Consider the following 24,089-nt stretch of genomic DNA (forward strand, 5'->3'; position numbering starts at 1 on the left):
GTGAAGTGAATCAGTGCTGAGGTGGCATCTTCGTAGAAACCTGGATGGCACCTCTTACAAGCTCAGGCTCATACCAAATTGCAAGACCTGGAATCAAAGCAGAATTTTCTCCCAGTCAGGCTGGCAACAAAACCAGCATCTGCAAAATGGGGTATGATTAACCTGTTGAAACCAGTTCAGCATATTTCAATAATTCAATATCCCAGTGTTACATGGGACTCAGTTTCCCCTGCTTTCTGAGCGTACAGTGCCAATTACTCCTCCGAAATCTAGCTCTTGGCTCTTTTTAGGAAAATTATCTGGCTGAAATACAACAGCTTGAGGTCAGATAAGATACCATCTGACCTTAAACTCCAGAAAAGTATAAAAATCTATACCTACCTAGAGCAACAAAATGAAAAATGTTTAAATCAGCTTTGGTTAGAATTCATTTTCGGCTCACAAAATGAAGACATGAGAATGTTTCACTTTCATTTTTGCCAGTTTCTTTTGTTTCCTCCACTTTGCAGACAAGCATTAAAAAACTCTGCATTTGAATTGCAAAGAATCAGACTAAAGCTTACTTCCAAACAGGGGGAAAAAGAAAACCACCAAAAAACTTTCAAGAAGATATTTCTACCTCTTCTACCACTTCTTCCTCTCAAGTTGTTCCACTGTATTCAACTCCCTCAAACACATCCATTTGGAGTCAGAATTTCACATAACAGGGCCTCTTCAAAGATGAAGGCCAAGTCAAACTGTGAGCTCTTGCCTTCTGAGTTGTTCTTTTGCAAAGCTTTTTTTAATAATTTCATTAACAGCAGAACTGACTCCACCTGGTTTCCTAGACGTGCACTTTGTGCTCCTCTGTCACTCTCTATCACAGCCCCTTGGGCAAGCAGAGCAGACGTGCTGGAGCCCTGTCTGATTTGTAGCTACTCCCTACAAGGAAATGGAACTTCCTCCTGCTTCCCCCTCAGCAGAGACCTCTCCTCTGTTGAGGCATAATTCTTCCAGAAAACAGACCAAAACTCAATGACCCTTTGCCATTACTTCAGATATGTTCTAAAATGTGGTCCCAACTGACTGAAATGCCCAAAAGTAGGGACTACAGTGTAGAAAGGCAACTAAAGGGAAAGACGACAAGCTTTTAAGTTTTGTTTCCCTGGGGAGTACTAGATAAAATATAAACACAGAAAGTACTACAAACATAAGTGTTATCACCCTGTTTCTATAAAGCATTCCCTCCTTTGAGATAGGGAGACTTGTATTTTATCCAAGAGCTGCTTTTATCTCTCCCATTATGATTGTCCTTAAGCTCAAATCTCCCAGCCAGCCTTCCAACACTAAGTGGGGTGATTAACCTCAGTGCCCCCCTCGCCTCACTACCAATCCAGCCCAGCTGAACTTCCTCAACAAAAATAAAAGGAAATTCTGCAAACAAAGGTCACAGCCACAGTCAGGAACAATAGGAAAGGTTGTCTTCTGCACTCTGCTCAGAGTGCAGCACAGGTGATGTCTATGGACAGCCCTAATGTGCTGGGGTGGGGGGGTCTTTTCTGGCTCTTAAGCCCATTTTTCTGTCTGAGAACTCCTACAAATCATTCAAACCTCTCCCATGTTCTTTGTCAAAAGTTTTTAAAAAATTATCACACGTTTATGTTTGATTCATGATGAAACAGACATAACTCAGTACAACCTACTACTCATGCTTGATGTTTTTCCAAAGCGCTTAAAACTAAAACTATCAGAGATTACTGGCCACTAAAGCGCTTCAGACTCCACCAGCACTAAACCCATCGATATTCTTAGTAACAAACATAAGTGCTACATAGTGTTCCAGAACTCCCTCTTACTACAGGCTATAGAATTTATCCTCGTAAGGATAATACTGCCAAAATCTACCCAGAAGGAAGTCAGCACACTGTACATAAACTTTAACACACAAATCAAGGATGCAACAAAACTGGAACTCTGGGCTCAATGAAGATAGGAAGCTCTGATGTTGTATTTATTTTGTGGAAGATTGAAACCATCTAAGGAGTAATCATTAAATATATATCTATGTATATATACATATGTAGAAAATACATAACACTGTAACAAGATGATATCTGATTTACAGAAGTACTGCCGAATAAATGAAGTAACAAGAAAGGCTTTGGCTGATACAAAAGTTAGTAACATATGTAGGTGCAAATATCTTACAATTCAATTTTGGAGTGAGCAAAATATGCTGGATGGGAGATCCATAAGGGATATGCTCGTTACAGATTACTCTGCATTGACTCACTGTTTTTTCTACAGCACTGTATGACTCACTGGGAAGGTGAGAAAAACTAACGTCACCCAACGCCAAGTACTCTTTCTGGGCACCTCTTTCTGACCCTACTACTGCTGCTGCCTCTGTGCCAAGCTGGGCACAGCTGTCCTCTCTCAGCCACACTGGCTGTGCTACAAGTCTCCCCCACCTCTCTATTCCATAGAGGCTCCTCATGCTTTTGCAAATTTGGTTCTGATGCTACGTTTTACTGCAGCAGTTCTTTACACCTCAGACCCAAGTGCAGCGAACCCTGAAGAGGGGCAGCACCCGCCCCAAGGCTCCCCAAGTGCTGCACCATTCGTGTGAGAGCAGAGCAGGAACTGATATGAGGGAGCTCGAACTTCAAACCCAAACACACACATCAGCCCAAGGACCCACGAGGAGGCTGGGGGAGCACAACACAGCGCTGCACTGGTTTAGAGCCTTTCAGAGACTTCCAGAGGCCTCAGATGATCACAAAACTGGTTTAAATGGCAGCCACACACTGAAACTAATTTTTTCACCTTGATCTTAACCTCCACTTATGCTCAGTGCTATGCTAAATGACAATACAGCAGTATGTATTGTGGCATAGAAGCTTATCTGGATCTTGTATTTAAACAACAGTGAGCCCTTCACTCAAACTGGAATCCTTGAGGAAGGGACGGTCTTTGAACTGCTCCATACCAGCTGCAAACCAGTTCACAAACCACAGGGAAAGCAAACAGATCTTCTGCCAGTACCCTTGTGCCTCTTCACCAGCATCCAGCACTTTCCCTACTGGAAGAAACATGCTGAAAATCACAACTCCAGGAAAGCTGTCAAGAACACAGCCACGCTCAGCGGACTGAGTCACAATCGTTTGTAACACAAAACTGATTCCAGGCTCCTGTGTCAAGCTTTGCTGACACTGAAAACTAAAATCTGAAAGTTACTTCTTGCTGGCAGCAGTATTTCATGCATCAACAGAAATGAAAATAAAATCTAAGAACATCTGATAAATTGGGTTTTTTCCAAAGACTGCTGAAACCTTAGAATCAAAACTACAAAATAAGGATACAGTATGAGTATACATGCATGTATGCATGCATTTCTGTGAAAACAAACAAAAAAAATGAGTAAAAATTAAATTCATGGGCACTGTTACAAAATTTAGGTCTTTTGTATTTCTAAGTTAAACGATTTATCAAGCAATATCAAAATAGTGTTAATGTGCCAAAAGCACGAGAAATGTTGACTTTCACTGGATTGCTTCCATTGTGCAAATTAATCCACTAAGCAAATTGCAGGATCCTTCTTTCTATGGGTTCTCAATACAAGTCAGTACCAGTATTACATTATTTCACTAAGATAGTGACAAAAATAAACTTATTGTAGTAGAAATGCTTTGTAAAGTTTAAAAAGCCAGGACTGCAAACTGAACACAGAACATACTCTCAGGCAGTCAGACTGCCTTATGGTATCAACATGAATACAACAATTCTGAAGCATGACTGACAAGCAGAGCCACAAGACAGTTAAGAGGAGCATCTCAGGAATATCTTGCTTTCAAGCACAACACAGGGAAATCCTGTCCCCCTTTCTTTCTCCCCACTGCAGCAATTCCCTTCAGAGGAAGAACTGGATAAATGCCCTGCACAGTGCAGGTGTCCCGGGGCACTGAGCACAGCAAGCTGAGGTATGAAAAGGAAGTCCCAGCTGTCCTCTATGCGAGAACAGAACACAGGAGGAACTTTCTGATCCCTCTATGTCTATCTTCTGGGAACACATCCCAATATATCTCTTGGGAAAAGGTAATTTTACCACAAAATTAATTTTATGAAGGTTTACACTAAAGTTAAGCAGAAAAATGATTAAAAAAAGCTCATTGCAAAATTGGTATTTGTAAAAGAGACCTCTTACTCCTAATATAGCATCTTCTGCCAGGTACTGTAATTAAGTCATAGCTCCATGGCTAGCTTACTTTTCTTGTCACGGAAATAATTATGTCATAACTATCTGGGGTCAGACTATCCAAAAAGCAGCCACTGAAACCGGGAGCACAAGCCAAAACCATAAACATGTATCCTCTATTTTCAAGCAAATGCAACGACCCCTAAAACCAGGGCACAGTGCTCAGGAAGCCAAGTGACGTGGAGGTGGTATGAATATTAAAAAAAAATTATTAGGTCCATACTTAAATACAACTATCTTTTTAATGTACTAATCTCTACCTTAGCTCAAATGCGATTGTATTGTTTCTCTGTGTGTTATGAGCTCATCTTCCTTTGATATACCCAGAAACAACCTTAAAAGCCAGGAGGCCTCAGGTAATATGACACATTCAGCCAACTGGCAAATTGCAACATATTGCAAAAGCAGCAAAGTCGTTCAGCTGTATTTGTATACAAAATAAGCCAACAAAAGAGCACAACCACGTAGGCGAAGGGATGCCTGGGTGTCACTCCAGGCAGATCGTAATCCACGGCAAGGAGAACCTCTCGCGGCGGAGCGGGCACGGCTCTCGAGGGCAGCCCCGCACACGGGGCATTCCCCGCGGGCCTCGCCGGCTGCGCTGCTCTCTCCCCCCGCATTATTTAATTCCACGGGGCGTACGGACAACAAACCGCACGCACCGGCTCCGGCCCGGATGCGCCCCCGGCCCCCCGCTGACCTTGCGGCGGCCCCCGCGCCTCGGACCCGGCGCTTCCCCCGCCCGGGCGCGGGGCCCGAGGCCGCGGCGGGCCGTCGAGGCGGGGCAGGGCTGGGGCGGGGGGCGCCGGCGCGGACAGGACCCCCTGAGCCCGCCTCCCCCCAGGCCGCCGCCCCCGGGGCGCGGGGAGCCCCTGGGCCCCGGTACCTGTGTGCGGCGCTAGCGGAGCCGGCGCGGCGCCCCCGCCATGCCCGGCTGCGGCTGCTGCAGGCCCCGACGGCAGCGGCTCAGTCCGGCCCGGCCGCCATGTCAGCGGCGCGGTGCATTGTGGGGCGAAGGCGGGCGGGAGCGCCCCGAGGGCGGCGGCGCTGCGGGGCGGCGGCGGCGGCGGCGGGGACCGAGCCGGGCACGGTGCCCGCACCGCCCCGGTCGTGCCGGGGAGCCCCCCGTGCCTCAGAACCACCCCCTTGCTGAGGGGGCGACGCGCCCCCCCTTCCCGTCTCCCCGGCGTTCAGGGCCTTCCTCCCTCAGTGCCACAGCGGCAGGCGGGGATGAGGGAATAAGCAGCATATTTTTTTCTTCTTAATTACCCCTCAACAGCCATCCTAGTTTTTCCCCTTGTTTCTCTTCCCAGGCCTCTTCTTCTGCATAGAATCAGCACGGTTGGAAGAGACCTTTAAGATCCCCCAGTCCAACCGTGCACCCCGTACAGTATCCCCACAGCCGCTAAACCTACAGCACCCAGCGCCAGCTCCAGAGGACTCCCAAACACCCTCACGGATGGTGACACCATAGGGCAACAGATTCAATGCCTGACCGCCCTCAGGGGGCACAATTTTTTTTCTTAGTATCTAATCTGAATCTCCCGTGTCTCAGCGTAGAGCCATTTCCTCTGGTCCTGTCCCTGCAGGCGCGGCAGAAGGGGCCGGCCCCTCTCAGTGCACTCTCCCGTCAGGAGAGCGATGAGGCATCCGCTGCCCAGGCCTGTGGAGTAGGGTAGGGCTCGCTGCAGCCCGGACATTGATCCCCGCTTCCCCAGGGCTTCTCCCCCTCCTCCTGTGCTCGGAGAAGAGCGGCTGTGCTCCGAGCACCTGCGGAAATGACTCCAGGCTCCCTGACCTTGGCTGTGCAGGTGGCCTCGGCAGCAGCCAGGGACAGTGGCTTGGCCAGGGTGTCTGCTGGCAGAGCCGCAGGTCTCGGGGGAGAAGAGCCAGCCTGCCGGCTCTTGGCAGTGCTGGACGGTGACCTAAAGGCACTGGCAAGTGCTTGTCTGAGGCAAATCCCTGTGTGATCCAGTACTACCCCTTTTTGGCAGTGAAATGTCGTGTTGTTGGCACTTCCTAGCCCAGGCTAAGGAGGCCTTTCCAGGAAAATAAGGCACTAAAAGATCAGTGTTGAACTACAAAAGGGATTCAAAGGAAACTATTAAAAGTAATATGAATAGTAGTGTTAGAAACACTACCTCAGGGAGTCTGTGTAGGCACACAAAAGTTGCAAAATCTGTAATACAGGATTCTGTAATACTGACAAGACATACTTCTGAATGTATTGTGAAGTCAGCACAATCCTTAGAGGTAACCTGTATTTTTTTTTTTTTTCTTTCGGTTCACTTGAAGTTCACACTTTACGAAATTAGGACTGGGTAGCTCAGGGTATTGCTCATGGGATTCACCTTTAGGTACATAGGCCAGTCCAGGACAGCAGCAACAGAAACAGCAGTGCTGCCCTGGGGAAAACTGAGGTTGACTGGGTGGTGGTTCCAGCCTATTCCAATTTATTTGACAAAGATTTCTATTAGGTTTAGTAGGCCAAAGAGTAAATTGCAGAGTAGCTAGATTATACTTGCTGCTGGATACAGTTCTCCTAGATCAACATTGAGACATGCTAGTGAGCAAACACACGCCAGTTTGCAAACCCGATGGGCATATTTCCTTCAAATAGTTGGATAGACTTTAATATGAACTGGTAGAGCAGTTTGGCTCAGAAAACATGCACCAGTACAAAGCCAACAGCCTTTGACATAGTCTCTATCTCTGTGTTCAGGAACAATGCCTCCTTCTTTGCTGATGTTAAAGAATATTTTATGGCAGGGAGCAATATAGAAACATGGCACTAAAAGAGGAAGCAGAGTTCTACTGCCAGCAGGCCATTATTTAAAGAATAAATCATCAGTGCAAGTGACCAAAACTTTTCAGATTCTGGGCTCAATTTGTAGGAGAAAATATGACTGAAAGTGACTAAATTTTATCTAGAAATCAGAGATTATAATCATAAAGCTGCAGGAAGTAGATTTTATAAAGTCCCTCTCTAGAGCAAAACTTGCTTTTTACATTGCAGTATGTGGCCTCATTTTTAGTCCTATAACCAAGCAACTAAAATATTATTCCTCAAAAATGTACATGTGTATTGTAGATTTGTTTTTTATTTTCTGACAAAAAAAAATCCACATTATGCTGATGATCAATTTTTTAAAGACTACTTTTAGAATTTACTAGGTTTTAAAAATCTTTTTAAATGGACAAACCCTGTTCTCTTTCTTCAGATATATCTGAAGAAACTCCAAAGCTTCTTAGATAATTTACTTATAAAATTAGGAAATAAAACTTGACTGTCAGCTTGGTCAATAGTACAGTCAGGAAAGTATCCAGGAAAATACCACTTATCTGCAAAGAAATTCATATTCTCATCACAGTCTATCTTTTCTGTAGAGACCATGACAGAAGATTTTCCATCTCTAAATCTATATATTTTTGTAGCGTATTACATTATTTCTTGATGTTGCGTGTCTGCTTAAACTGAAAATAATAAAAAATGTGAAAAATCTGAAATGCTTAAAAACTTCAAATATGTTTTTCAACTAGCTATATAAGGCTTCTTCCCTTACAGTGCTGGTCATGCTTGAATTCCCTAAGCAAATTTAATCAAAATGTCAAAGATCTACCAAAATTCTTTAAAAAAAAACCCAAAAAAGAAAGTGAGATTTAATAAATGCAAATGATAAAATGTAATTTTCTCTTCAAAAGATAAATTTCCAATAAGCTTTGGAACCACTTTAATTGTTTTCTGTAAGTCATTGCATTTTCCTTTTCTTTGCCAAGAACTATCAGAATCATAGCTGTCCATGGCTGACCAGTTTTGTGGTCCAAGAAGAAATCAATGACCATCAAAAGCTTTCTATTGTTGTTACTTTGTAAGTACAAATCCTTTTCTTCCAGCAGGCATAGTAGCAAACTGTACAAATAGCTTTTTTTTTTTTTTTTTGCAAACAACCCAAGAATGACATCAGTGCACTGAGGCAGTGTTTTGGCTCTGAATGTCTGAATGCTTTGATACCAAACTCAGTTCCTGATGCTTTATGGCTCTTTCTTGCTTGAAAGCCCTCTGGCAGTGTGGCTTCTCCATCTCACACAGTGACATCAGTGGTCTGGCCACTCACTTCTCACCAGGCAGGTGTGTGCAGAGCTGCATTTCCTGCAGGCCTGGCTGATGTGGCTGGGTTATGTGGTGTGTTGGTGATTCTGGTTTTCCTGAATGCTGTGACTCTCGTTTGGAGCACTCCCTCAGTAACCAGTAGCAACCAAGCCACTGCTGTCCTTTGACATTACACTGTACTCACCACATGCTGCAGTTAGTGCACAAAAAAGGGCCTTTGCAAATCCATCAAAAATCACAAGGATGTAGTTAAAGCAGGATCTTTAACAACATTGCTTTGATCCCTGTATGGGCTATTCACTTAAGAGAGAATCTGTATCTATTTTATGAAACACAGGGCACTGAAAGTCGTGGTAATGCCTGTTTGGGTCATTATTAGTTCTAAAGGATGGTTCCAAGTCCCTTCAGACTTGGCAGTTTGGGAATGGTGTTGCTATCATGAAAACAGGTTAGTATCAGTATTCATATGTTAGTGTTAGTTCTGATTTCAAAAAAAAAATTTTTCTTAGGCTGAAATATCAGTGTTATTATCAAGAATTCATGGCTTTCAATACAGCAGTGGAGGAACAATGAAACAGAAGTAAAGCCAAATGTTCTGAGGTTCCTCAAGGGTCCCAACTCAGTGATCCTTGTGGGCGCCTTCCAACCCAGAATATTCTGCCATTCTGTGACTGGCATCCCACAGACTGAGCCAGCCGGTGCTTTAGAGCCATAACCACTCAGGCAGCACTTCCAGCACGGATGGCTCCGCTGCAGAGGCTGTGCCCCCTGAGGGAGCCGTCCCGGCCGAGCGGAGCGGGCAGAGGCGGCGGCTGCCGCAAAAGGCCCGTTTGCAGCAGCGCGGCGTTTGCGGCAGCGCGGCCGCGCCGGGCCGGGCAGAGCGCGGCGGCCGTGCAGCATGCTGGACCCGGAGGGCAGTGTGGAGCACCAGCCTGCCTCCTCCTTCCCCAAAGTCCTCCTCATCCCTCTAGCCATGCTCCTCGCAATTGCAGCGCTCGTGCTCTTAGCCTTTTCCGCTACGCGGCAGAAGGAGCCTGATTTTTACACTTTCAAAGTTGTAAACATCAGGGGCAAGCTTGTGTCTCTGGAGAAGTACAGGGGCTCGGTAAGTGCGGCGGGGAGGGGCGGCTCCCGCCCGGGCAGCCCTTGCATGTCCGCGGAGCGAGCGCGGGGAAGTGCTCGGAGCCTCGGTGCACTCGGTGTGCCTCTGGGCTGCTCGCTCTGTGCCTCTGCCCTTCGGCCAACCCGTCCGGCTAACACAGGCTCCTCTTCAATAAAGCGTTCGCATCTAACCCCCGTGTGTGTCCGCGTCTTCTGCTGCTGCAGCCGCCTGTAGACGTGGCAGGCGGGGAACGCTGCCCTCCTGCCGGTTGCTCTGGATTCTGCCTATTCCATTGGAAACTCAGGAAGTTTGTGTCTTTGTGTAGCTTACTTTTGGAGTTTATTTCTGTCTTTTAACTGCATGACTTTTTGTGTGTTATTCTTATTCAAATCCCGTTCCTTTTTTAATGTTTTACATTAAAAAAAAAAGGGATTTGATCCGTGGCGAATGGAGTTAACAGATTTCACCGTAGCTAGTAAAAGCATGAGACATTACAAAGTATCAGAATATAGTGAAATTGTAACAACATCATGCAAATTCTTCTCTCGCTTTTTAGTGTGACAGCAATGTGAAGAAGGACACGTAGATAAAAGCACATATGCTTTTATGATGTCTTCTAAATTGTATTTGCATCTTATATTAAGTACTTTTAGGCAGAGTTGTCCATACCATTTTAAAACAATGGTATGGTTTTCCATACCATTTTAAAACAATTTCATTTCATTTTATTTTATTAGTGGTTTGATCATCTAGAAAAGATTGGTACCTATGGAAGAGAACTTAGCACACTTATTATACTTAATACTATAACCTCTTTTAGCCCCTTTCACAAATTATAGAAGCTAAAATCAGCATAAATCCCACAAGTGACACATCTGTGATACAGTCAGGCAGTCCAGTTTCACTGCTGCCCAAAAAAGCAGCATCTCTTCTCATTTTCACCCTTTTTCTCCAGCTTTGTATTTACACCTTCCTTTTCCCCTCCTCAGATGTCTGAGCTCACTGGTCCAGAACAGCAGGTCACTGAAACATTGGCAGGAAGACAGAGGAGCTATATAGGGAGATGCACATTTTCTTGAGCTCAGCCGAAGTGAATACTGGTGGATTTGGACCGAATGAGAGGCCTAAATCCTCTCTGGTCAAAGTCCTCATCCCCCATCATTCACAAGTGAGATACAGCAGAACAGGTCCCATGCCCACTCAAATATCTGTTTGGGAAAAACACAGAAGCTGTTTAATATTGAGCAATATTTGTGCTTTTTAAATGAGCTCCTTCCAAAGGCTCCACCAATAAATCCTGTTACTGGGGCATGTCTTGTCTGCATGTTATCTGCTAATCTGAATAAGCAAATACCACCTGTAGCTTCTCTATCTCAGAGCCAGACTCAGCATGGAAAGGAGTTGAGGGGGAACTTGGAAGAATTCCTTACAGCCCCTCTGCAGAGAGCTGGGGGTGTTCCTGCCCTCTGGAATCCCAGGAACAGGCAGGTTCAGGGTGTGGGCTGCATCCCAGGGCTGTGGTTCCAGGCTGCCCTCGAGGCATGGCTGGTTTCATAAAGGGGAGCTCTAGAGCTGTGTCTGGGAAAGATAAACCATTGATGAATGGTAGTCTTTGATCTCTGCTAGGCCACATAGAATAGTTTATTCCAAAAAAGCGACATTCAGCTTCTGTGTGGAATAAAAGATAGATTTGCATTCAGAGATTCTATTAATGTTCAGGCTACCTGCTCCTTGATAATGTATGTGGACAATTTTAAAGAAAATTGCAGCAATAAAACACATCCCTTTCTGTCATTATGTTGTCAGAACTCAGTATCAAGATAGAAAATTGTTAATTAAAACTCCCATTTATTTCTTAAAATAAACTAGCTTAAATCTGCAGTTAGATAAGTAAAGTCATAGGTTTATCATAATATTTTAAAGCTATTAAAAGAAATAAAATATTATTAAAGGGCTACGTGTGTGCTGGGGGTGTTTTAAGGAAAGTGAGTCACTAGTTAGCTCCTGGAACAATAGCCTGTTAATTGCTAAACCAGCTTTTACCAGCCTTAAGCTTTCTGGCAGATGTAGAGAGGACATTTTCTTCAATTCAGTCACTCAGCTAATTTATTTAAATAACTACTTAATTGGTAGTCAAGAAACTTACTAGGAATTGAAAAAATCCAAGGGCTTCCAGACTTAAAAAAATTAATAGTGTCTGCTAATTCCAAAACCACAAGAGCCATGCTAAGTATAAACAATCAGTGCAATTCAAGACCGACAGAATCATTCTTCAATAAATCATTATTAATATGAACTTGTGTCTATTCAGATCATTGAAACAATTTTTTCATAGTAAGGAAAAAAAGGACTGATTGATATTAATTCTCTTTCTATTTGAGTGTATCTTGATACAAACCACAATTACCCTATGTTATATACCAAATAAAGGGAGGACCATTACCACTGAGAAAAGAGTTCCACAACTGAAATAGATCCAAAAACCTCTCTGGATCACTGTGTTGTGGAGGTCATCCTTTTGTGGTTTTTCCACACTACCATAAAATGTTAACCCATCACTCATCTACATTAAAAATGAAGGACAGCGATTATGGTTCAACAAGAATCAAGAGGATCCAAACAAGATTAGTTTTCTATCTAATCTAATTCAATAATCTTGTCTTTTATTGCATGATCTGTATCAGATATGCTGTAAGAGGCAGTATTCTTACCAAAAATAGTACCTATTTGGGAGTCAGAGCTCCCAAACATCAGCTGTTCCCTGCTGTGTTTGTGCCTCTCTTGATGCAGTGGTACCAATCTACCACCCAGCTCAGTGCAGTGTGCTGGGGTGGAATTAAGCAGTGTCAGTGCAGTGCCTTTGGAAATCCTGAACCATATATCATGAATCCTGAACTATAATCATGGAAAAGCATTAGGCACTATAACAATTGAAGTATTATTTTTAAGTAAATGTTATAATTGAAAGTACTGTAGGCACTTTGGACCCGGATCCACTGCAATCCGAGGCTGTGGCGTTCCTGGGTGTGGATAAATGCACAGCCACCGAATTGCCACACAAATATTGCTATTTGTTCCATGAAGGTGACAGCTCAGTGAGCTGGTGCCATCTGACACTTGTGGCTGGTTCTTCCATACTCACATGGAGCCAGTTAAGAATTTCTGAGTCTAAAAACTCAAGTATCTGTGGTCTCTGCTGACAGATCCACAAAGGGTTACTTGAAGCTGAGACAGATTCCTAAATCAGGATTTTTCCCTAAAGAAGGCATTCTTGTGTGAGCATTAAGCAAAGCAAGAAGAGTTTTTGCAGTGTTAAATGAGTTCACTACTAGAATGCATAAGTTTTCTAAGCAAAGGGAATCATAGTTTTGAGAGGTGAGACAACAGCTGATAAAGAATTCAGCTGAAGTGAAATAATTTTTGTGAGGTCCATTGAACTGTTTGCACTGCACACTAGGTGGTGTGCTTGACTTGCACTCTCAGAGCCCAAAGTCAGGCATATTGAACTTAAATCATTAATAGTTGTAAGAAGTCAAAGTACAGCCTCTACATGAGGGCAAAAAGAGTGATTGTTATTTATTAAAAATAAAATGCAGACCAAAAAATATCACTGCATGAAATCACTTCTAATACCAGACATCTGAAAGATAACTCAAGAAAGATTTTTAAAGAATCATTTTAAACATTCATTGAAAAATACTAATAGATCACAGAAGTTTTCATTATGTATGTTAATTATACTTTTAAGAGGTTTGCACTATTAAATGATGGAGTTCAGCAATGGAGAATTCAGTTACAGTGAATGCATTTTTCTAAGGAAAAAAAAGAAACATAATGTGTCTGCCATCCAAGAAATGCTGAATGTAGTTTCCATATGTTTTGGGGGAATGTGTTTGGAAGTTTGCACTGTTGTCACTGTGAGCTCTCAAGCCTTTCCCCACCATGCCAAGAAACCACTGGTTTTAAACAGCTGTAAATTAAAATAGTTGTTTCTTTTTGAGTGAATCCTTTCCAGCCCTCTTTTTACCTAAAATCAAGTAAAAATGATAAAAGCTTAGTTGTTTTCACTGGCAATTCATCCTTCATATCTGTTTTAATTTGATCACAATGCCTACACAACCTTATTTACCCCAAACCTCCAATGACAAATTCTTACATTACACTTCTATTTGAGAGCAGGTACCAATAGAGTTGAATTCAGTCAGGTGTATGAATACTTCTGCATCAAGAAAATCCCAAGGCTTAAGCTATAATTTAAAAAGCTTCTAAAATTTCATGTGGAAGAGCTACATGTTACTTCAGCTCTTAGTGATACAATTTATCTTTTACTTCATACTAAACTACTGTTATCACTATGCTTGATAAATCAGATTAATTGAAAAGAGCAGAACTGCTAATAGTTATTTTTTATGTCAGACATACAAATTCTGTTTCAAATGCTAAGAGCCTGCAACAGGAATGCACCATAAAATTATTGCCTCTTCTCTGAAAAAAAACTTAATCTAATGATATGCCATAACTTCAGATGTTTTAGGAGACTGAATTTAAAATTTCAGACAGAGCTTGTCTGAATGAAAGTGATGATTTGGAGGTGAGATGGCTGCAGGTCATAGTTCTTGTATAGTGTACAGGGGTTGTTTAGATTGTATCCTGTTGACACACTCCACCACAAAAAAGATTACACCAACTTGTGCTTTGAAAGATTACCTGTCTTCCAGGGAAAACAGTGCCACTCCAAATCCACTTTAAATTCAGTAGCTGGACTTCAATGATCCTCATGGGTCCTTCCAAGTCAGGATATTCCATGATTCTATGATAGCCATACAGTTATACAAAGTAGAAAATACACAAAATGTTAATATTTAATGTAAGAAATTACAAATGCCAACATCCCCTTAGGTTTTTCTTTACTCATTCCTACCCCTTCTAAACATCTCATTTATGAACCCATATATTACCCAGATATGTACCTTTATATGCCAGTTAGTTTTCTGGCTTTAAAAACACTGTGCACATGTAGCCATTTATTTTTCACTAAATATGATTTATTTCACACATCCTCTTTCCTTAAATACTTTTGTCTGAAAGTATTAAAATGGACTCAATTTATGTAGAATGAGCAGCAGCTCACACAAAATTCATAAGAATAACAAAACTATAAGTCTAAAATTCTTAAAGATCTTTAAGGCTAAAATTATCTCAAAAACCAATGAAAAATTCTTCAAGGCTTTGAGAAACTATGATATGTGCTAGTTCAGAGTTAGGATATATCCCAACCAATATCCCAAACAAATTCTGCTGTTCCTGTGGTGCTCACCTGTGTGAGAGCTCCCTCCCAGGTGGGTCTGTGCTGGCAGATGTGCCCGTGCTCATATCTGACTGACAACACACACAGCATTGAACATGATCCACTGCAGGAGTGACCTCAAAGGACAGTGGGCAGCCTTCACTTCTTGGAATCTCTAATTGAGGCAGTAAACCTTTGTGCAAAAACTGTTGCCATTTTGTCACAACTGAGTAGATTTACTCTAGAAGTGATGGGGAATTTTACAGCCCACACTACACAGACCAACCCCAAATCCTGTAATTGCTTCTATTAACTTCCAAGTCAAGATCTCTACACTAGCAATGATAAATGGATCAGATACTTCTGCAAGGGCATTTAATTTTGAGCAAGGAAACATTCTGCAGAGCAGATGCTTCACAACAGATAAATAAACAACAAAAAACACATTGATTTGCAAGATTCTTTCATGCAACTTGGTATCTCCTATCTGGATAGTCACTTCTTAATTATGCTTAGAAACTGTCCAAAAGGCAGAATGGAAAATCTCAGATTCTCAGTAAACTAAAGATTAAGATTTCTTAGCAGTTGGTTGATTATCTTAATGCTTGCTAAAGAGGAATATATAAAATAAACATTAAATCTTCCTTTTGTGAAGAGAAATCAACGTAGTTTCAAATATGCATTCTGTCACAGGTTCCTAGACATTTTTTTTTTCTTTTTAAATAGTCTGTATTCCAGACTACCTGTTGGAAAACTGACATGTGCAACACATTTTTAAATGTGCTCTCTTGTTCATCAGGTGTCTCTAGTTGTCAACGTGGCAAGTGAGTGTGGGTACACAGACAGCCACTACAAGGCCTTACAGCAGCTGCAGAGAGACCTGGGCCCGTACCACTTCAATGTGCTGGCATTCCCCTGCAACCAGTTTGGGCAGCAGGAACCAGACACCAACAAAGAAATTGAGAGCTTTGCACGAAAGACTTATGGTGCTTCCTTCCCCATGTTCAGCAAAATCACAGTCAGCGGAGCTGGTGCAATTCCTGCCTTCAAGTACTTAATTGGTGAGTAACCTGGAGGGCTGGAGGGCTGTTTCTCCTGCATAGAAGTCCTCTGACACAAAATACCATCCAAAGAAACAAGAGATGATGTGCTGACAGAGTTGTCAGGCTTGAAGAGGTCAGGAGTCGTGTAGTCCTTCCTCCTGCACAAGGCAGAAATTCTTTCTGCCACCTTTGTCTTACCTTCTCAAAAGATCTCCAGAGATGAGCACACATCAATAGCAGATGTCCTGTAAAAGCTGGTCCAATAAACCTCTACATGGAATGCAGGCCTTGAAATTCTGTCCTCTAGGCACACAATACCCTGACCTTCCTCTTTCCACTTTGCAGCCTCTGAAGTGCCCCTCCTGTGACATGAGTGCTGCAGATTGCATTTCTAAGATTCATCTCTAGGGCTGTAGGATAAGTGGAAGCAAAGCACCTCATAATTTAACAATCAAAAGTGAACCCAGGCACTAGACAGTGTCCTTAAATATTCCCTTCCTCATTCCTCCCCAGCACTGGAACAGCACACTGTGCAGTTCCAATCTGCTTTAGAGCCAGACTGACACCTGAAGAGGTTTTGCTGGTTCTTACCAGCCAGCAAGGCAGGATGCTCCCTATCAAGGCACTACTTTTCTTGCACTGAACAAATGCTCTAAATACCATTTAATGCTATATTAAAATGTCAGTCTTAATCCAGTGTGAAGGAAATGTCTTTCAGCAATGAAATATAGTAAAGTTGTGTGACACAGTATCACTTGAGCTGCATTCAGCAGGGACCACATCCCTGCTGCTTCTCTCCAGCACCACAGTGTTCTCCCAAATCCCTCAGAATTTAAAGGAGTGTGGATATTATTTTTCACTACCTCAAGCTCACCTCCTTCCAGGTGTCTGTGATGAATCACTTTGCTAGCCAAATTTCCCTGTAATCCTCTTCACATCCTTCCATCTCTGTTTAGCAAAGGAGAGATGTTCCTGCAGACATGTCCCAGGAAATGCAACATTTGTGTTTCCCTGCTCGCCTGCCCTCAGGGGGAGGCTGCTGGAGGCTGCATCTTTATTCAGCACAATGACAACATAGTTAAAAGTGTGGGTCTGGCTGTGTCTTGATGATACATTGAAGTAACTTCTGATTCCTTGGGAGGTTTGCCCAGTGTATAATCAGTGGAAAAAAAGATGCTAATTGTCTGTAGCATCTGTACTTGTGCTTTTAGGGGCATGAGGTTCCTGGTCTGTTTGAAAGTCCTGGAAATTTTGTTAGTCACAGAGCAGAAGAGTAAAGGGTAAGAGTGTGACTCATGTGAAAGGGTATGTGATCAGGAAGGGGAAAACTGCAGTACTCATTTGTAGATGAAAATTAGGTGGAAACCTGGAACAATTACTTTGTTATTTCTTCTTGAAACAGTCTTCTGAAGCACATGATACTGGGTGCTTTTGGAGGGAAAATTCTGGATAAGCAAGTAATCAGTCCTAGTAAAGCTATATTGTCATGCCAAATTCCATTTTCCTATCAGGGTTCAGCTGTATCAGTTATATCTCTATAGCACAGCCCCACACACAAATGCCCTCACACACTTCAACACTGATTATTGTGCTTTCTCCTGGCTCAAGCTTCCCTGTTTCCATCAGTCTCCAAGGGACTACTGTCTAGTTAAAGCTGTCTGTCAGAAAATTAATCTTATTCAGTCTGAACTTCCTCTTAATTTTACATTCCTTCTTCCTCTGCAAGGTTAATAATCAAACTGACATGAAGAAATGTCAGGAATTGGCTAATGTGGTTTTCTAATATTTAAGTGGTTTTTTTTCTTTCCCCTGTAGCTTCTACAGGAGAAGAACCAACCTGGAACTTCTGGAAATACCTGGTGGACCCCAATGGGAAAGTAGTAAAGGCCTGGGACTCTACTGTCTCTGTTGAAGAAATAAGGCCCCATGTTACAGAACTTGTAAGGAAAATCATCCTAAAGAAGAAAGATGAATTATGACTTTCAAAAATCTCAGCATGCCAATTGCATCTTAATTGAGAATTAGGGCTGGACTTTGTCTTTTCACATTCCAAAAGAGAGGATATAGGGAAAGGAAATTATGACCAGTTGAATCTATATTCACCATCTAAGAATGCAGAAACCAGCAAGTTAACATGGTCAAAGTAATATGATATTTTTCTCTGACCAAATTCAGTTTGAGTTTTCTAGGAAAGAAGCAATCTTCAGCAATTGTTTCTTCCCCAATTCAATTATTAGTTGTTGGTAACACTAAAGGAAATTAGTTTGTATAGGAAGAAAGATCAGAATAATGAGAATGTCCTAGCTGGGATCTCCCTGATATCTGCAAATCTGTTGTCATATTTTGATTGAATAAAATAAATAAACTGAATAAAATAAACAGCTGAAATTTCATGATTGACTTAAGGTGTGTGCTAGGAAGAGGGCCAAAACAGATAACTTCAGACCAGACAGATTTTGCATGTTCCAATGACCACAGCCAAACATAGATAATTTCATCTGTATAGAGAGTTTAGAAGGGCATGGGAGAAACACATCTAGAAAATTTAAATGAAAGAAGGATGAAGACAAAGGCCCTGTAAAAATTCTCCAGAAGCCATGAGATGAATTTCTGCATTTTTTTCACCTAGATTATCAGATGATATTTAAATAGTCATTTGAACATCTGTAGAACCAGAGTCTACATGAAATGGGTATTTCTTTCTTCTTCTAGCATTTTGCCTTAGAATTACTCTTCCTTCATAAAACTGATGTTAAATTTATTTTCCGGTTTATGACACTATCCAATTTTGCTGCATATACAGACAAACATCAGAAAATCAAAATTTTTTTTCCAATGGAAATAATTTTTCAAATATTTAATTCTTGCATAATGTTATATAGTTTAATACCACATTAGTGTTACAGATGCTTAATGGGGCCTTTTTCAGCTGTAGCAGCCAGGCATCTGCTCAGACTTCAGAAGTCTCTAGCTCATGCCAAAATAATAACACTAACATTTGCAGCCTCATTGTTCCTTGACAGAAACCCTTTGAAATCTTCTCAGGAAGAACTCTTTTTATCTCAACAGAAACCCAATGTTCCCATCCTGTTAACCTCAGAATGCCTTAAGAAGAGTCTAGCCTTGTCCAACTGCAGGATTATTGACAAGTGAAAGCTTTTTTGTGCTTTCTGATGCTTTCAAGGAGCACAAACAATATTTGTCCATATTGTTGTCAGGGCCCATGTGTACAAATAAACCTTAAGTGACCCTGCCATGGTAAAGAGTTTTCCCAGCTCCTCAGTGCCATTAGAGCTGTTCAGCATCCAAACAGGCTCTTGTTGAAATCAAAGGCAAATATTATGGCATGGCATGGCCTGGCTCACAGGACAAGAGGGGAAAGAAGAATACTGTGGAGCTCTCCATGGAAGTAAGAGCTCCAGGGACTTTAGGATTTGCAGGAAGAACACGAAAGGCAGAGATTACATGCACAAAACAATCTCAAATTGCCTGAAAGAAGCTGAGAGGAAGTTTTTTAAAAGTTTCAGTGACAAAAAAAAAAAGAAGGGGTGGAAGAGAGAATAAAAGGAAGAGGTAATAGAAGAACATAAGTAAAAGGAGAAATCAAGTAAAAAAGGAATGAGAAGAAAGTGAAAAGACAGTTTGCAGCCAAATAATCTTTGGGGCAAAAGGAGCACGGAACTGTTAAAGTCTGAACTTGAACATTGATACTAATGAGTACATTCCAAGCTCTATCAGCTACCTCTCACTTGAACTGTAACCTAAGAGTGCAGGAAATTGATGCTTGTGGCAGTGAATATCTGTATTTTCCTCCTCTGATGGTGAGAGAATTGAACTCTATGCCTGATTCAGTAATTTAGTCTATTCTTACATGGATCACTCTAAGACAATGGTTGCTAAGGATATCACAAAGGAAGGAAAATCAGGCCCATCTGATACTGTGCAGGGACAGAGAATCCAACTCCTAGAAAAGGAGCTCTTTTTTACTCCACAGACTGTTTCTCTTCTCTCTGCCCTTTGATGCTAATGCAATGCCCCAGCATGCTGTTAGCACGTGCTGCAGGGCTTAAAACTTTCTCCTTAGAAAATATATTTCTATTTTATACCTAAAGCCTGGATGAGACCAAACCAGGCTGTGAAAAATGTTTTCAGCCTTTTCCATTTCCATTTTGCTTGTCCAACTTCAACCAGAATTCTGGATTTGCATAGAAAGAATCTTCTATTTTCTATTAGACAAGTTCTTCAGTCCAAAGAGACATAAGGGCAAAGATCATTTGGGAAGGTTTTGTCCTATATGGACAAATATTGTTTGTGCTGCTTCTAAAAGCATTGCAAGGCACAAAAAAAGCTTTCACTTGTCAATAATACTGCAATTGGACAAGGCTGGATTCTTTTTAAAGCATCCTAGAGTTAAGAGCAGGGGAACCTGAGCATTATGTTTTTGTTGAGATAAAAAGAGTTCTTCCTGACACGATTTTCAAAGGGCTTCTGTCAAGGAACAATGAGGCTGCAATTGTTGGTGCTATTATTTTAGTGTGAGTGAAGAATTTCTGCAGTCTGAAGTCTGAGCAGATGCCTGAGTGCTAAGAATCACTCCAGACTGATGCTGTCAGAATTGGTGTTCTTACAAGCTTGGCCATTTAAAGAGAACTAAGGCAAGAATTACATATGCAAGCCTTGAAAAACAACATGATTTTCAGCACATAACTACTTTCTCTGAACTTAACAGATACATTTTCATTATTAAATTAGGCATGGCATAGATTCCATCCTTTGTTGCACTAAGTCAATTTGTAGAACAAAAGCTTTGGCCTTTTAATCAAAGTTCTGGAGTAAAAGTAAATATTCTTAGTTGTAGATTAATACATTTCTGGTCACACTGTAAGTTCTTCATGAATCCCTGCTCAGAAAAATTGCAAATCAGATTGCACTGAGTTGAATTTGACTGTTGAGACTATAGAGAGAGCATGCAGAGATCAGAAATTACTTTTTTTGCCTTGCGAATTCCAGCACTGTTTTAATCTGACAGACATCTTCCCTACAGCAAGTTCTGAAAACTGCAAACCAGCTCTGAATCTGTAGCATGAGACTATTTCTCCTTGCTACTTATCTGCTTTGCAGAGAAAACAGTGGTGTGGATTAACAGATGAGCACTTTGATGCATAGAGAACAATTGCCTTGATCATCTAACACTTATCTCCTACAGCCTGTACCTTTAAAGGTGTGAACTCTTGGCCGGTTGATTTACACTTTAAACTAAGCACCTGAACACGAGTGTATGCAGCCATGTGCACCCTCTGACATGCCACAGGGAAAAGAAATAATTTGAAATATAAGTTTAAAATCAGGGCACTTTTGATCTTTTAAAACTTTGTCTCACGAGGAATGTAATAATCAGACCTACATGAAACCAAAGCTCTGTTTTGAAATGGAGTATGCTACATTGAAACAGAACAATTGAATGAAGCAATAGACAGGGGTTTAAATCTCCTTTTTTGGCATTGTAAGGAGAACAAAGCCAAATACACTCATTATCCTGACAGTCACAACTGGTGTTTTAGATGGATGCTGGGGATGTTTCACTTGAGTTTCTATTGTGATTTTAGTCAGAAACTTCAGTGGCAAACCAGACACAATTTCTCTGTGCAGGATGGTACTCAATTTATCCTTTCAAACACAAAAGCATCTCATTCAAGAAATTGCTGTTGTTAGTTAGGATCTTCAGAAGACTGGACATCTCTTTGGTTAAGCAAACAAATTTTATGCTACCTTTGATTATTGAATCAACCAAATATATTCTATGCAGAGATAAATCTATACTATTCTACTCATAGAGCCAGATGGAATTTAACAAGCTTATTTCTGATTCATTCACAGAAAGTGTCAAGTAAGCAGAAAAATCAGGTATTCTCTGTGACAATTAACAGATCCTGCAGTAAAAGCATCATTGACAAAACACAAACAAAGAACAAACTTGGTAATGCCTGATCTGTAATTGCAGTTCTGTGGAACCTTTCCCCATCAGATAGAAATTAAAGATATTCCAGCTTCAGGGAGCTGTAGTTTTAGTTTCCTTAAGTGAAAGAGGCAGTGACAAAGATGTTAGTGTATTATATAAAACAGTCCTCTGGTTTTTTTGTCCCCCTTGCCCTAAAGGCAAGGTTGTTTCATCATAATTACTGCTTTCATCTGAATTATAGGATGAACCATTATATTTTTCTTTATCAAGCAAGGAAATCTGACAATGATAAATAAAGAACAGCTGGCAAGGAAAATATTCATAACCCACAGATTGTTTAGCCATTCTTTGGAAAAGGGCACAATAGTCAAACTGTTCCTTGTAGGTAAAGAACATGCTGAATTCCCTCTTTAAATTATAAATCAGCTTCTCTAACCCTTAGTTAGGGTCACATCACTCATTCTGATTTGTCATTACTTCTATATTCAAAATACTTCTTATTTTATTACTGGTATTTTCCTGTACTCTGGAGAGAGCACTAACCACTAGAGATATGTAGGGAAATGTTTTTCTGGCATATAAATATCTTAGATTTGAAATCTCCTCTTCAAACTCTGGGCACAGTATTTTAAGTTTTCAAGCAAAAGTAACCCTTAAACTGTGAGTCTGCTCAAGCTGAAACATTTAGCTGGATGCAACTGATGAGAAACATTTCAAAGCTGATATTCATGTGTTCAAACTTTATAAATAAAACACAAAAAATTAAAAATTATTTCAAATCAAGAAATAGAATCTAAATGCAAATATAAAAAGCTTTGATGATTTTAAAACTTAAAAAATTTATTTTGTGAATTTTGTAAAAAGACATATTTTTTACAAGTTTCAGCTTAGGGAACAGCTTGATTTTAAAAAAGAGAATTCTTGTTCTTTTGAAAAGGTCTTGCTAGCTTCAGAGACTACCAATCTATTCTGCCTTTAGCTATACTGAAGTCAACAGGAATATATCATTGAGTAAAATTGCAATATCAAGTCTCTCTCTGATTATATGAATCACTTGGTTTTATTGAATACTGGGAATTGCAAGACACCGTTTCTAGTTGTTTACTGCATGCTCAGTAAATGTGTTTGTTAAGCCACTGAGAAACTGGGAACAAAGAGTTCATCAAAGCAGCTTCAGAAAACCAAAACATTTCAAAGAACTGACTTAAAAATAATATCATGGGAATAATTTATGCAGTTAACATGTAATCAGCATAATTCTAATAATTTAAATAGAAGAAAGGATGTAAACCAGATTTCTTTTTAAGATTTTAAGAAGGTAAGAGAACACCAATAGACAGCCAGCTGATAAGGGATAAATTTTGCCCAAGTTTCAGGTAGGAAGTTGTATGCAATGAAAAGGTGTCATTGTATGCACAGATACAGGAGAGCTCAGGGTAAATTATTTCAGTGCCAGAGGAAGATTTTAGAGCAGAGTCATACTTCTGTTATCAAGCTCTGATAAAAACCTGAATTACTGCAGCTATGGCAAGTGCATGTATAATCCTCTGTCATCTACTGGGAAATTTTTCTGCCCTGTGAATAATTAACCTGGTCTGACATAGTTCTGTGCCAGTTTTACCTGTTAATTTAAAGTTCATTGCTTTTCTAGCCTTTTACCCCTGACCATTTCTTTTGGTTCTTTCCTTGATGTCTCCTCCTGACACAATTACAGGTTGATAACCCACTCCACAAAGTACCTGTTGAGAAATGTTCTTCAAGCATCTGTTGGTAGGTCAAAACACAATTGACAGAAGGAGAAAAAGGGGTCCAACGGAATGTGAAATGATTTGAAGCAATTTTATTTTCTGTCTCTGGTCTAGTTCATGATCAGAAATTATTTTCTCACTTTCTCTATTAACAGCAGGACAACAAAGGATAAAGGAGATATTTAGGATGCTTATGTTGGTAAGGTGTTGAAAGGGGAGCCCTGGATGGAAGAGGATCACTGTAGTTTGGTGCCAGGACTGGTATTTGACCTAATTAGATTTTAGAACAATGAACTCTGTTCACTTGGTGGAGTCATTCTGACTTGGGTCTCAAAAAAAACTCTGGCCATACTTTTGTGCTGCAAAACTCAAGATGAGCCTCAGCCTGCTGTGCTTTTGCTGGAAAAACCACTCCAGTGCCCGGGATCAAGGGCAACTAAATCTCTGAAAATCTCACTGAAGAAAATCCCTCATGAGTCTGTCCCCAGATGTGCTCTTCCTTATGCTCTGAGCCAGGCACAGAAGCTCAGTAACTGCTACCAATGACAAGATCAATGAACAAAAATTACCTGAGCCTCCTGTGCATCCCAATCTTACAGCAAGAA

The 24,089-nt window shown here is 41.1% G+C and overlaps 2 protein-coding genes across 5 annotated transcripts in view; one reads left to right on the forward strand and one right to left on the reverse strand.

Moving 5' to 3' along the window:
* TUT4 (terminal uridylyl transferase 4) overlaps positions 1-5,214 on the reverse strand; it is a 49,727-nt gene extending 44,513 nt beyond the window's left edge. For 3 of the 4 annotated variants that reach the window (XM_064719293.1, XM_064719294.1, XM_064719291.1), the window contains exon 1: positions 5,121-5,214. The gene's annotated coding sequence lies outside the window, so the exon portion shown is untranslated. The remainder of the gene's footprint in view (positions 1-5,120) is intronic. The other variant, XM_064719292.1, reaches the window with a different exon arrangement.
* A 3,991-nt stretch (positions 5,215-9,205) lies between these two features.
* GPX7 (glutathione peroxidase 7) lies at positions 9,206-18,156 on the forward strand. The gene is made up of 3 exons (XM_064719872.1): positions 9,206-9,450; positions 15,534-15,795; positions 17,593-18,156. The coding sequence occupies exons 1-3, from the start codon at positions 9,244-9,246 to the stop codon at positions 17,754-17,756; spliced, it is 633 nt and encodes a 210-aa protein (XP_064575942.1). The 5' UTR covers positions 9,206-9,243; the 3' UTR covers positions 17,757-18,156.
* Positions 18,157-24,089: the final 5,933 nt, after the last annotated feature.

The sequence above is a fragment of the Zonotrichia leucophrys genome, chromosome 8, assembly GCF_028769735.1.
Source record: "Zonotrichia leucophrys gambelii isolate GWCS_2022_RI chromosome 8, RI_Zleu_2.0, whole genome shotgun sequence".
Taxonomy (NCBI): Eukaryota; Metazoa; Chordata; class Aves; order Passeriformes; family Passerellidae; genus Zonotrichia; species Zonotrichia leucophrys.

What these genes read in the sequence shown, in the direction of transcription:
- GPX7 (XM_064719872.1), top strand. Translation starts at nt 9,244, where the DNA reads ATGCTGGACCCGGAGGGCAGTGTGGAGCACCAGCCTGCCTCCTCCTTC. An exon ending in TGGAGAAGTACAGGGGCTCG is followed by an intron (nt 9,451 to 15,533) that starts GTAAGTGCGGCG and finishes CTTGTTCATCAG; the next exon opens with GTGTCTCTAGTTGTCAACGT. An exon ending in TGCCTTCAAGTACTTAATTG is followed by an intron (nt 15,796 to 17,592) that starts GTGAGTAACCTG and finishes TTTCCCCTGTAG; the next exon opens with CTTCTACAGGAGAAGAACCA.